This window comes from Chlorocebus sabaeus, chromosome 1 (genome assembly GCF_047675955.1).
Source record: "Chlorocebus sabaeus isolate Y175 chromosome 1, mChlSab1.0.hap1, whole genome shotgun sequence".
NCBI classification, from domain to species: domain Eukaryota; kingdom Metazoa; phylum Chordata; class Mammalia; order Primates; family Cercopithecidae; genus Chlorocebus; species Chlorocebus sabaeus.
This window is the reverse complement of record NC_132904.1, coordinates 33,179,838-33,193,132: the sequence shown is the minus strand read 5'-3', so window position 1 is coordinate 33,193,132 and position 13,295 is coordinate 33,179,838. Positions and strand designations below refer to the sequence as shown.

At 32.4% G+C, this 13,295-nt stretch overlaps 1 protein-coding gene and 1 long non-coding RNA gene across 6 annotated transcripts in view; one reads left to right on the top strand and one right to left on the bottom strand.

The window, feature by feature from the left end:
• The window catches only part of ELP4 (elongator acetyltransferase complex subunit 4), a 266,231-nt gene that overhangs the window by 134,430 nt on the left and 118,506 nt on the right, over positions 1-13,295 (top strand). For all 5 annotated transcript variants that reach the window (XM_008003180.3, XM_008003187.3, XM_008003206.3 and 2 more), the window contains exons 8-9: positions 3,423-3,531; positions 5,790-5,896. In XM_008003180.3, coding sequence (XP_008001371.2) covers positions 3,423-3,531; positions 5,790-5,896 — 216 coding nt within the window. The remainder of the gene's footprint in view (positions 1-3,422; positions 3,532-5,789; positions 5,897-13,295) is intronic.
• Positions 1-13,295, bottom strand: part of LOC140712022 (uncharacterized) — a 125,665-nt gene that overhangs the window by 9,373 nt on the left and 102,997 nt on the right. The window contains exon 3 of the long non-coding RNA XR_012093421.1: positions 1,344-1,434. This is a non-coding gene — a long non-coding RNA (uncharacterized lncRNA). The remainder of the gene's footprint in view (positions 1-1,343; positions 1,435-13,295) is intronic.

Genomic DNA, 13,295 nt, shown 5'->3' with positions numbered 1-13,295 from the left:
AACTTCAAAATTAATGCAAAGATTATGTTCAAATTTAAATAATTGATGTATGAATACCTCTACTTGTCCATTTCTATCTATTAATGTACCGAAGACCAAAGGGGTTTTACATCTTGGCTAATAACATAAAAACACTTCGAATCTGTGAAGATGAGAATGTGGATGTTCCCAGATTCAAGGCCTGTCCTCAGATCATTATGCTAAAGCTTTCTGAACACTGCTGGTTATATTATGACAATTTATTATCCATAGTGTATTCCTGCTAAAGTGAATTGTGATTATTATGCTTTTATGGGTTTTTTCAGCTGTTAATTTTAGATTCTTCTAAGTAAATTCACCTGCTTTTATCTAAAAGACTGTTTAGTATTAATATTATTATTTGAAAGACCTTTTGACAAGAATGGTTTTAAGGTAAGATTACATCAATAGATCATATTCGTTATGAAGCTTGGAGGTGCAGAAGTAATCTGTAACAATTTTTTTAACTTTTTAAAACACATGTAAGTTTATAAGGCCAAATGTCTTTTATGCTCCTACACATAACTAGGAGGTTGAATAAGTTTATAGTAAATACAAGCATTTTCTCAGTCAGAACCTTAGATGTTATTCTTATATAATTTCCATTGCTTTTTATTCTATAAGTGTTTTTCAGATATCCCCACAACTTTCACAATTAATCTGGGCTGCCACATTATGCAAACAATTTTGCAAAATAAATGTGCAGAAAGCAGTAAGATCACTGTGAAACTATATAACTAATTTTGTGGTAATAGTATGATTAAAAGTTATTCTTGTATTAATACTTTATGAAAGTTTTTTCAATAGACTTTAGTTTATGATTAATAACTATGATGCAAACCTGTGAAACTCAGAAATAAATGAAATACATGAATGAGTTTCTGGAAAATTTTGAAATCTAGGCTGTACATATTTTTTACTTAGAATTCACTAGTTTTCCCTTTTGAAGTGGATAACTGATTTTTTTAAGTCTCCCACAAACTACCTTTAAAAGACTTATGAAGTTGATAAACATAATAGGATATAAAATGGTTTATTAGTAAATGTTAAGATTAAATGAAAGAAGCAAATCCTCTTTGAAATAAGCAAATGTCAGGTTGACAATTTAAATACACAGTACCTTGCTTATGCACTCTCAGAATGGAAATTTATCTCATCTTTAAACCTTGTAATTTCTATTTTTCATATAATTAAGAAAGTCCTAGTTTATATCACTTAAATCTTGAATAGATGAGTTCTAACAAAAATTAACTTGTATCATTTTAGATTCAGATATTTAGATACAAAGGCTTAGTCTTTTATTTATAGATAAAAGGAAATCTGACCTTTTGATTAAGAAATATTTTCAGTAGCCTTTATAAATGCCTGTTCATCTGAGGGTCCATGACAGGAGTACTCTTCCCAGTTGAGTTTATCCTAAAAATGAAATGATAAGAGCCTGCTGGTTATTATCCATGATTCTTCTTAATGGGGGAACCACATGGTTATTCTTCATCTCCCACTTGTTCTCACCCTTTACTATCAACCCAGCCACACCCCACCCCCACCCCAACATTGTTCAATACTCAGCACAATGAATCATTTTCAAGTTGACTCATTGTGAACTGTATCCCAGCTGTTGGAATGTCTGGCAGACATTTTTGTTTGGGTGAAGAATAACTGGCTGAAACCCAACCTGGATGAGTTTGATATAATGGTCTTTGGCTAAAGAAATATTGAGAGGAACATGTTTATGGCCTCTGAAGCCCCTGTTATTCCTGGAGTAGGACCATCCCCTGTGGCACAGAACTGAAAGTAAGGAATCAATCTGGATTATTTTCTCACCATTGAATGAAAAATTGCCTTAGAAAAAATAGGCATTTCCAAATTATGTTTTTCTATACTTAGTGTGCCCACGTGATTGAACATATTAAAGACAATTAAGAATAATTATTTTTACTAATTCTTTTTAACAACACTGATCCAAAGGCTGAAACATTCTTTATATAATGCGGAAACATTCTTTATATAACACACATTCCAACTTATGAAGGAGTTTCAAATACTGCCCTAGGTGTGAGTTAACCAGTCATTTCAACAGAATGTTTGGTGACACAGGCTACTATGTGTTTCATAATACCAAGTCAGGTAACATTGACCAGCCCTCTTTAATTTTCCATTCTTATGCCATCTTTATAAAGGGACTTAAGAAACAAGAATATTAGTAAGCTCAGTTGTAATCATGTTTCCAGAAAATGAAAATCTTTTCTTATATTTGACCTCTTTCTAACAGGGAATATAGCAGGCTGATAAATTTTCTTGACTGTTTTGTATTTCCCATTCTCTTCTTCAAAGATTAGTTTTAAACTGGTGAGCATTACCATTGTATAAAATGAGAGTTTCAAAATTGCAAAATTTTACAAAAAAAAATTTTCAACTTATCTAGATCTGCTAAGCAAAAAATTGTCTAAGACATCATAGCATATAATCACAGTTTTCTGATCTACCACTCTGTCAGGGGCTAAAAGGAATACTCGATTTCCAGTAATTAAAGAATTTAAAAAAAAAAAAACCCTATCAGATATTTGATTATTATATTTTTATAGCCAGGAGATTCTCAGTATTTTAGAACTTTTACTACTTAATAACTGGACATACTATGTTTGTAAACATATTAACCTATTGTTTTGATCTGGCAAAATGTGACATTTATTAAAATGTATTTAGCAGTATTTCAGTTCATCTCAGATTGCGTCGAGAAATAAAGGATAGGCTACTGGTCTAAATGTTAGTCATCTACCATCTTTTCTTTCCCTTTATTATTATCCCAGAGCCAAGTGGCAGCATCTGGAAAGAGAAAACAGAAGACTCCATAGCTAGCCATGTTGCTGTCTCTTAGCTGGTCCTTTCCCTGTTTCTAATATGTCACAGAGGACCTCAGCTGTTACAGGGCTGGGACCTTGTCCCAGCTGACAGACGACAGTGAGACTCTTGCCCTATACTTTATGCTGTACCATCTACTGCTTCTTAATCCTGCTGTCTGACAGATTTTCCAATGGGCATTGAATGAAGTAATTTGAAAAATAATCATGTATGAGAATAAAGGTAGTCCTGTTCCCTAATACAAGTGAAAAATAATCAATTTATGTTCTCTACCAGAACTAATCAATTTATATCTTCTACCAATTTATGTTTTCCCTTCAGTTCTTCAAATTAGAATAGCGTGACTACATGGGCCAGCATTTTCAATTAAGGGCATATTTCCATCCAGTTTTCTGCCTATAGTAGCTTTAACTTTTAAGGTATTTCTCGGTTGATAGTCTATCTCTACTACAGTTTTTCATGAGATGGCATAGTGATATTTTACAGATATTATATTATTAACATAACATTTAACGTTACTGTTTTGTTTCCATGTTTTGCAGAATAAAGCCATTATTGCCCGTGTCACAAACTTGTCAGATATAGTAATTGGTCTGGAATCATTTATTGGTTCTGAGAGAGAAACTAATCCATTGTATAAGGATTATCATGGTAAGTAGAACCTTCATAATGAGAAGAGCATGAGCAGGCTGCTTTTAGGTTACCTGGAAGCATCCTGTTCAGTCCAAATATATACAGTCAAGGAGTATAAATTTTACAATACACCTATTAAATGTTTTCCATTCCTGCCCAGTCTTCCATGGCAGCTTATTACCCAACTACATTAAGACTATAGACTATAATAACTGAAAGGAGTCAAACCCAAGTATTAAGGCATGGCTGAATCAGGTGTATATTTTGTTGTCCTAGTGTCTTAGGGTAGCCGTGTAATCAGTCATACTTACTAGCCATGTTTGAAATAAATACCGTATTCTAATAATGACAGTTTTCTAAAGCAGTTTATACTTTACAAAGCGTAGCTGTATAATAAGATACATACTGGATTATATTTACAGATTCCTAGTTAATTACATTTTCAGAAAGAGAAGATCTTTCATTATATTTGAACTTTTCTCTGTTTACTCATTTTCTTGTTAGTTTGAGTTATGAACAAATTATAAACTATTGCCACCTTGATATAAACACAGGTGAATTCATCAGACTTTCTACTTTTTTTTTTTACTTTTAGTAATATTGTAGTCATTTGGTTAACTTGGGGATTTTTTTTAATAAAGAGTCTTACGTAGAACTATATGAATAGTAAAAATGTAGTAGTTAGGTCTAAGTATTAATAGGTCTAAACCAAATATAGAATGCAGTGAATAATAGATTTTTACCTATTATTCTTAGTATATACAAATTATTGCTACCATTATTATGGAGCTACCATACTTCTATGGAAACCTCTAAAGACTGAGTAACTTCTTTGAAGCCTGCTACCAGATTTTATAAGACAAGTATTATGAGCTTATGCATTTTGTAAAATATTTTATGTTCTGAAAAATATTATTTTGATTAAAGTATTTCAAAGGTTGAAAGGCTATGATTCTTTGTGCAAAAATCTCTGAATTGATAAATTATTTTCCACACAGTAATGAGTGGTTCTAAAGACTAGTATGCTTTCTGTTAATAAGGAGGACCTGATTATGAAATTATTAATTTATTCTATAAGGTCTCTTGATAGCTAAGCAAGCACATTTAAGGTTAAAATAAGAAATGTGCAAATAAAAGTGTGGTGTGCCTATTTCTAATAGATATATTTTACTAAATAATATGTATGAGATAGTCTTAATTTGTAGCTAAAAGCTGTCTTCTTGAAACACCTTTTACATTTTTTTAAGTTTGAAAAATTGTCAGGTATTTTAGTTAATTATTTTTGAAGAGGCCATTTCTCAAGCTAAGTACCTTTAAAGGTTTAAGCTAAGACTAATAGATGCATTATTAAGCATTTAAACATACTTACAAAACCTTGTACTAGACAAGCAGTTCTATAAGTAAGATTTGTCTCTTTGTTGAAATCTATAATTTGCCTTTCCTCCCCGTGTTTTGGATCAGTGTCCTCGGGATGTTAATTTTGAAATATGGGCTGAGTCAGGCAGAAAGATGTAGTGAAGAACCTTCCATGTCTTCATCTGTGGGAAATGACCCCTAGTTTAGTCAGAAACTACATTAGGCTGCACAAAAGCCATCCAGTGCCCTTGTCAGAAAAAATTAGCAAGTGTTTCTATTGACAAGAGGCCAAAGCTCATGGTTTACCTAGCACTGTTGCAAAGCTTATAGCAGCTACATAAAGGTCTAACATGCCATAGATATGAGTGTCTTGGGATGGCATAGGGGTTAACGTTTGGTCCTAGAGTGTACCCTGAAATGTAGTTTTCTTCAATGGTTTGTTCAAGTCATTAATAAGGTACAAAATGAAATACTTTTCATGAGTGCTTCACTGGTTATCAGTAACCTATAAGCCTTGTTTTGCTGGCTGCTTAGTGGTGCATTTAATAAAATAAAGATCACTCAGTGGTGCCGTGGGCAGCATGCAAGGTGATAGCCATATTTGCTTACTGTAAATACAAGAGAAAATCACACACAAACCGGCTGTAGTTTTGACAAGTATTAAGATCCCTCTTTACATCTGTACTTCTGTACCAAAGTGCAATTAGTTTTCGTCGCACAAGGATTTTTGTTTATCTTATTCTGCTTGATTACTTGAGTATAATCACACCATTTGCTTCATTGCTCCTGGTAGTAAGCTCCAGTTTTAAAAGGGGAGGATGCTTGTGTGTAAATTTACAGGATTCTGCTGTAAGACTATTTAATTTATGCATCCGATGACAATGTTTAATTTTTTTTTCTTTTAATTTCCTTTCCACAAGGCTTGATTCATATACGGCAGATTCCTCGGCTTAATAACTTGATCTGTGATGAATCAGATGTCAAAGACTTAGCTTTTAAATTAAAAAGGAAGCTGTTCACTATTGAGGTAAGAGAATTTTTATGTTTTAGTTTACAGTCTTGAGATAAAGTTATTTTTAACTTATTTTTACTCTATTTTATTTTTATTTTCACTTATTTAAAGAAATTCTTAGGACATGTTTTATGCTAAATATTATTAAGTTCTTCTGATATAACAGAATAATTTTTTAGACTATTGTTTTATTTTTACAATATATCAAGTATGGCAAAGATGATTTTCTTTTGAATATCTATTAAAAGTAAGCTCCAAACTTACATGATAAATATGATATGCATATTTCCATGGCTTTCAAAAGCATATTTAATTAAATGTTAATGAGCTGTGCTTACTTGGGTGTGGAATGTGAATGCTACCCATAATTGTCTGTGGCTAAGAGGATTCTTATCTACATTTTAAAAGTGTTTTTCTTTACTATTAGTGAAATTACCTTTCCTCGTGTGGAACTAAACAAATTATAATTTACACTAGTGTCTTTAAGTACATTTTCTAAGACACTGCAACTTTTTTTGTGACCCTTACGTAAGCAATGGTGGCAGAAAGTAGTAGGACAAAAGATTTATTTCAACTTAATCTTGCTAAAGAGCAAATGAACAGAGAACTATTAAGCAATTAGAATTGATGTATTTATTAACGAAGTAAATGCTCAGAGAGAGATGGCTTTTGGGTGATGTGATAGTTATCAGTATAGTCGGTGCAATTTTTTTTTAACAAAGACATAAAACAGCCAAGCAGCCTTGACAAACCGTTTTGTTTAATCTCTTTTCAAATGAAAAGCTCCTAAGCAGGCCACTTGTCTTAACTGCTTGAAACCATAAAAAGAGAGAATTGCCACCAATAAATTAGCATATTTTTAACTTCATCACCAAATGATGGTCAATGTGGCTTGGCACTGCTTTGGTGTTTGGGACTTCACCCTTAAGTGACCACTTTGGCCCTTTTTTGACCCTCTGCCCTCTTTAAGCTGGCCACTTGATAAGGTAACTTAATGGTTCTCTCTCTTTTTCTCTTTCCCTTCACATTTGCAAGTAGCACTAACCTATAAATCATTGTAAGGGCCCTATCCAGTGACAAATTAATGTGCCCTCCTCCTAATTAATGGTCATCAATGTCCTTAATTATCTAATCCTATTGAGAGCAGTTAATAGTTAATCAGGCAGCCAGTTCTTCAAGCAGGTCATCTCTGCAGGAGTGTTAGAAGTTTCTCATCTGGGGACACTCCCTTCAAAAGCCACTTAAAGCCAAAAGAGCGAGAGTGTAGAAATGGTGATTCTTGAGCTAATTTGCTTTAGTTCTCAAAAGAAACCATTGAAGTGGAACCCAACACTGTAATTGTTCAAACATTGTTTCAGCTTTTCTGACAGAATACTGAGTAATATACCATAATATTGCTTCAAACTTCGAGAAGGATACAGTTATAGTTTAGTGTCACAAGGAAAGCATGCTTATCATTTTCTTCTGAGTTTATATTTTTAATGGAAGACATAAGTTTTTTCTCTCCATGTGGCACCTTTTCCCCAAAATCAGTATTCTAACAACGACATCTGAGATAGCATTTCTATTACCATACAAACTAAGCAAGATGATTCCCCTGTGAAAGTAAATATTGTACCCAGAGAAGAAAGTAGTACAGTAATGTGAATCATGTTTATGATTTCTCTTTCTCTGTCTCATTGAGTCTTACTGGGAATTGAGGGAAAGAGAAAAATAAAGAACTTACATGATGTCAAGTGGGACCTCTCCTGTCAGAGAGGTCTCTCAGAGGAGAGGTCCCACTTTAGGCTCTAATAGTAACTGCACTTCACCGTCAGAGCTGATGAAAGATCTTTTATTAACCACACAGGTTTCTGTTTCATTTTCTCTCTTGTTCCCACTATGCTAAACTAAGAATCATTGTAATTGGTCAACCTGTGGTTTAGAAACAATGTTTGAAAACAAAACACAAATAGACTGTTGTTTCTTAAAATTCTGTATAATCAAACTCGGTACCTTTTTGGCTAATAACCTAATCACTTAAGGTTTTTTTGAGTTTTTTTTGTTATTTTAATATAAATGTATACATTCTAAATGACTTATTTACTTATGCCATAATATTCAATTTAGTGATTAGAAAAAATAAAAACTAAGGAATCAAACCAAATAGAAGTACATATATAGGTATAATTAGAATACAATAAAATCATGTGGTTCACCTAAAATATTTTAAATGTAGCATCATACATTCTAAAATGCATATCCAAACAGATAGTAAGTCTTGTTAATATATTAAAGAAACTAGAAACAGGAGTAGAAATGACCTGAAAGTAGCTAGTTCAAGGATTCCTTTATTGAGGGTAAAATCATTGAGCAAATGCTACTGTTTTAATATTCACAACAAATAAATATTCTTTTTAAATGTCCTGATAGTTTTTTAAAAATAAAATGTAACCTTGCTAGCCTGTAAAGTCTGAGACTAAAATAGATAGTCTATTGAATCTGAGTCTTACTTTTAGAAGTCAAAGATAGTTGAATCTGACATTGAATCAGGCATTGAATCAGAGTCTCACTTTCAGAAGTGAAAGGTAGTTTAGCAGGGAAAGCCAAAATAACATTTCCAATTCCACAGGCAAATTTGTTACGTGTTGGAATTTACTGTCAGTCACATGTCTCAAAAGGGGGCAAGGTTGGAAACATGGGGCAAAAGAAGCAGGCAAGCACTCTCATCTCTATTTTTAGGGCACCTTTTTGATTTGTTAAGTCATTGCCCTTTATATGTATGAAAACTGATTATCTTTTTACTAGCAGCTACCAAGGGCCTCTAACAGGTAGAGCAACTTTAACTCATAATCTCTAATCTCTTTGAGTGATTTGGAGAAAGCCAAGGAATATTTCTTCCTTCTCAGAGTATGTGTTGGTATTGTCCAGATTCAAGTGAAAATATTTATCTAATCAGAGTAAAAATTTTTGCTAATACCTGTAACTACAAAGCTCTATAAATTAGCCCCTCTACAAAAACTGTAGCAGAATCATATCCATACTAATTGCACTAAAATCCTGACACGCATTCTAGATAAGTAAAAGTGAAAGTTTAAACTGTGATTTCAGGTTAAAAGAAATCGCTTTCCAATTCTTTGAAAATTGATGATTCTTATAAGCAATACATAGTATGGCATATGTGATTAACCATTATATACTACTTACTCCTTGATCTTAACCAGATCAAATTTACCTAATCTTGCCTAACCTCCATTTAATCACAGCAAACATTTGTTGAGCCTTTGTTAAGTAGCAAGTACTATACTAACTTATTTATACTTTTATGTAGTGTTTAAACATTTTAAACGAAAGCTTTACTAAGATACAATCATAGATTCAATACACATAAATGGTGTGTTTTTCATCTTTATATCTAAGAATCAAGAACAGGGTTATTTACTTAATAGGTATAAAATCTTTGCTTAAATGTATATAATATAGGTAAATTATTGCACTTTTTAAAATAGTGCAAATAATACAGCTATAAATATGATATAAGCTCCACCAGTCAAGTGACCTGTACACACTGTCTTCTTAGTTATGTGTAAGATAACTTGAATACATAGCATCACTTCCAAGCTAAAATAACTGGTTAAACTTGCATTTCTTAGCTTCTGTAATTTTTACTTCTTTAATATCAGGCTATCATTAACCAATTTTTTCTTTAGTAATTATGATGTAATTATAGTACATAAACAAGTAAGATTTGGCAGAATTTGAAATGTGGCTGCATATTTGATGACATAAATGCAACATTTTCACTTGCACTTAATAATATTTTGCTATTTTGATTTTATATTTGCAGCTCGATCATATTGTAGCACATTCTAGTCATAAAATTAATATAAATGATAATAATGTATTATTACATTAGTTGAACCATCCATTAAGGTTTTCACAAAGAGAGTTTCCACTTTGGTAATGGGACAGTTTTCCAGCTCAAAGATTCAGTGTTTCTAGGTTCAAGTCAGAGAGTACAGTAACTGGATTAACATTTAAACATACAGAAGACTTACAGTATTTACTACAAATTTTCAATATAAAGATTAACACTAATTGTGTAGGCTGTAATTGGTCCAAAAAAGAGCAATTATCATAAATAGTGTTATCTTTGTGGGCCTCATAAACTAAATGAATATTGAGAGTAGAGAATGTCAAAGTAAATCTTGTTTACTCGAGGTTGTCTTATCATACTTTGTCCCTAATTCAGAATAGGACCTCAGTACCTCTCCAGTCACCAAGAACTTATTTTCAACAAAATAATTGACCAATCTAGTTTTTATTAGGTAGCTATTATTTTTGATATACTCATGTAATAGATTTATTCTCAAGTATTAAGACTAGAATAGAACTAATATAAATTAGATTATAATTATATTGCGATATAACTTGGCACTATTCAGTAGGATTATTCAATAGGATTATTATTTACATATTGGAAAAGCATAAACTCTTACAAACTAAGGAGTGCTAGTGGCTATGATAATGTGTAATAATTTGGAGTGTTTCATGATATCTTTGGTCCTAGGTTTACTTTATTCTCTATGCTTATTTTCAGCAGCCTTTCCAGTTTTTAAATGAGAAGTAGAACGTTGAATATGTTTACTGTATCTAGAGATGGGAAGAGGGATGGTTAACTTGCTTGTCAACTCACAATCATGTTACTAAAATAAAATAATGGAAATATAAATGTCTGGCTTGGGAGCCTTATTAAGTTGTAGCATCATGGGCCGTAGTCCAATATACTACAAATATTGTTTGTTATTTCAACTAACTTTTATTCCTAGATACACTGCAGCTAGCAGAAAGAAAAAAATAATCAAAGTTGAATATAGGCATCTATTCATTTAGATTAAATCACTTGTCAAAAATAAACCCAAATTAACATTTTTTAACAATAGAAATGTAATTTTTTTACATGTGTACATTTTGATATATTCATTATATTATCATTCTCATATTTATGCTTTTATTCTCAAGTGATATCAGTATATAATAGCATTACATAGGTTTCACAGAATCTCCAGGAGTTGGTTTAATACTTATTATACTTTCTATATTTCACATGCCATAGTTAACCTATCAAAAGTGCATACCACCTTAAGGAGAACACAGTTTTCAGAATCTGTCTAATCCTATTTCTTCCCACTTTGGAATCTTAATTAGAAAAGATAAAAAAAAAATCATTTAACTAAATTATTGTCTTGAATCTGTAGCAAAAGGTATAATCCGCAATTGGGCCAATTAGTGAACCCCATAGTTAGCTATGCTGCAGCAAACAATTTGATTAGATCTGACACCATCCTAGTTCCCACTGTTGTTTTGCCAGGTATGATGGTCAGACTTCAAAGAGCTTGAGGCATCAGCAGGGCAAGGTTTGGAGGCCAGCTTAGGTCCGGTTGTTAATCTCTCTGCTAAAACCACAGCAGCTCTCACACAAAACAAGCTTACACGACACAATCATGCGGTATTAAAGTTAGGGTTGAGTCATGCCAATTTCCCTTTGATTTTTTGATGATTGACCAAAGATGGCTACATGACTAGACACATGCTAAAAGTACACTGATTAGGTAAGTTCCCAAAATATTTGAAGTATTTTTTAACTTCCTATATAAATGTTGTGAAAGCTTATTCCCTTTGATCAAACCTTCCAAAGTAGTAGTACTATACTGGGGAAAAATGAGCATTTCTTACTGGCAGCCTGAATATCAAACTTTTCACTTACCACTTTATATAAATTTGTCTTTACATTAATAATTCCTTAAGGAGAATATATAAGGAAATTGTTTCTGAGTGGTAAGCTTTTGAAAAATCTATTAAGCACTTTGAAAGAAAAAACATTTTTCCCTGAGTCATTTATGTTCACTGACAGTTTTTCTGAAATTTCTTTATAATTGTTTTCCACTTAAATGTTGAGTAAAGTGCCCTTCCGAGATGTGGTTGCATAAGTGTTCTTTTCTCTGCATTCTGATTTGTTGAAATATTGCAGTAATAGTGACATGTTTCCATTCTGAGAAAAGCCTAAGGCTGCTTTAGTATTATTCCGAATGATTGAAACTGCCATCTTGCTGACTTTCCCTTAGGCAGTGTAAGGCCTGTTTGCTTTTGTGTTCATTTCACATGCTTCCTGTTAGTTTGGCTGGCAGAACATCATTGCTTCATTTGGCAAGGAAGAGTAGATTCATATTTGACGGTTATATGTCTTATAGTTTCTGTATGGTCATCAACATGTAGGATATGAAACTTGTAATTAGTTATATCAAATGAATCATCTTTCTTTGAGAAATATTATCAAAATATGACACTTGACCATAATTTTTACATAAAAATCTTCATTTTATAAATTGAACTTAGGGTCTAATATTTTACATTGCACTATTTATTCAGAACTACATTACTCAGGAAATTTAAGGAAAATATATATTTGAATAATGAGATGGTTGCACGAAGCAAAGTCAAATATTTAGAATCTTACTAACAGTCTCTCATAAAGATACCATGGTTACCTGTAGTGAATGCAGTTATCTCAATTTTTAGACCAGGAGGATACAGACTCAGCATTGTCTAAGTATGCAAAGGGGAAAATATCTCTTCTCCCTTCTTCCTAAGTTTTGCAGACATAAACATTTATATATGTGTTTTATGGTGTGGCTCCAAGAAAATTATATTGCAGTACTTCAAAGATTTTCTTCAAGCCTTTGTAGAACTGCTATAGCAGAATTAGTCCAGTTTACATGATACTCTCTGAAACACTTCCTTTAGTAATGTGTCATTTATAGTCTCTAAGGAAGATAGAAAAAAAGAAAACAGAAAATGATGACAAATCACAGCTATTTCATTTCCTCACTTAAATGTATTTTTTAAGTTCCTAGAAAGTAAGAAGATACATTTTACTAGTATATGCTCCAAGGTACCTGTAACAGTAATACTTAGTAAATATGGTATCCTTAAACTTGTGATGTAGGTAGTTTTACGGATACTTTTGTATCTAAAACATTTCAAGTTTAGTCCTGCCTCAGTGCCTTTGCACAGCAAATGTTCAGAATCCTCATCCCTCTGATCTTTTCAAGGCCTTTTCGTGTTATTTGGATTGTAAATTAGCTATCTCAACCTCCTCCTTAGAGAAGTCTGACTGGCCTGTCTGAAGTGTTCACTAAGTTACTCACCGTCATATACTGTTTGAATTCTCAGTGTAATGTATTTTATAGTTGTTCATCAGTTTATTTGTTTATTTCCCTGACCTCTCCACTAAAATGTAAGCTCCATAAGAGTAAGGACATAGTATGTCCTATTTGCAGCTAAATCCTCCATATGTGTAATAGGTGCTCCATAAATATTTGTTAAATTGTGAAACTACAGTTTTTAAAGTAACTCATGCCTACCGTAAGTTTCT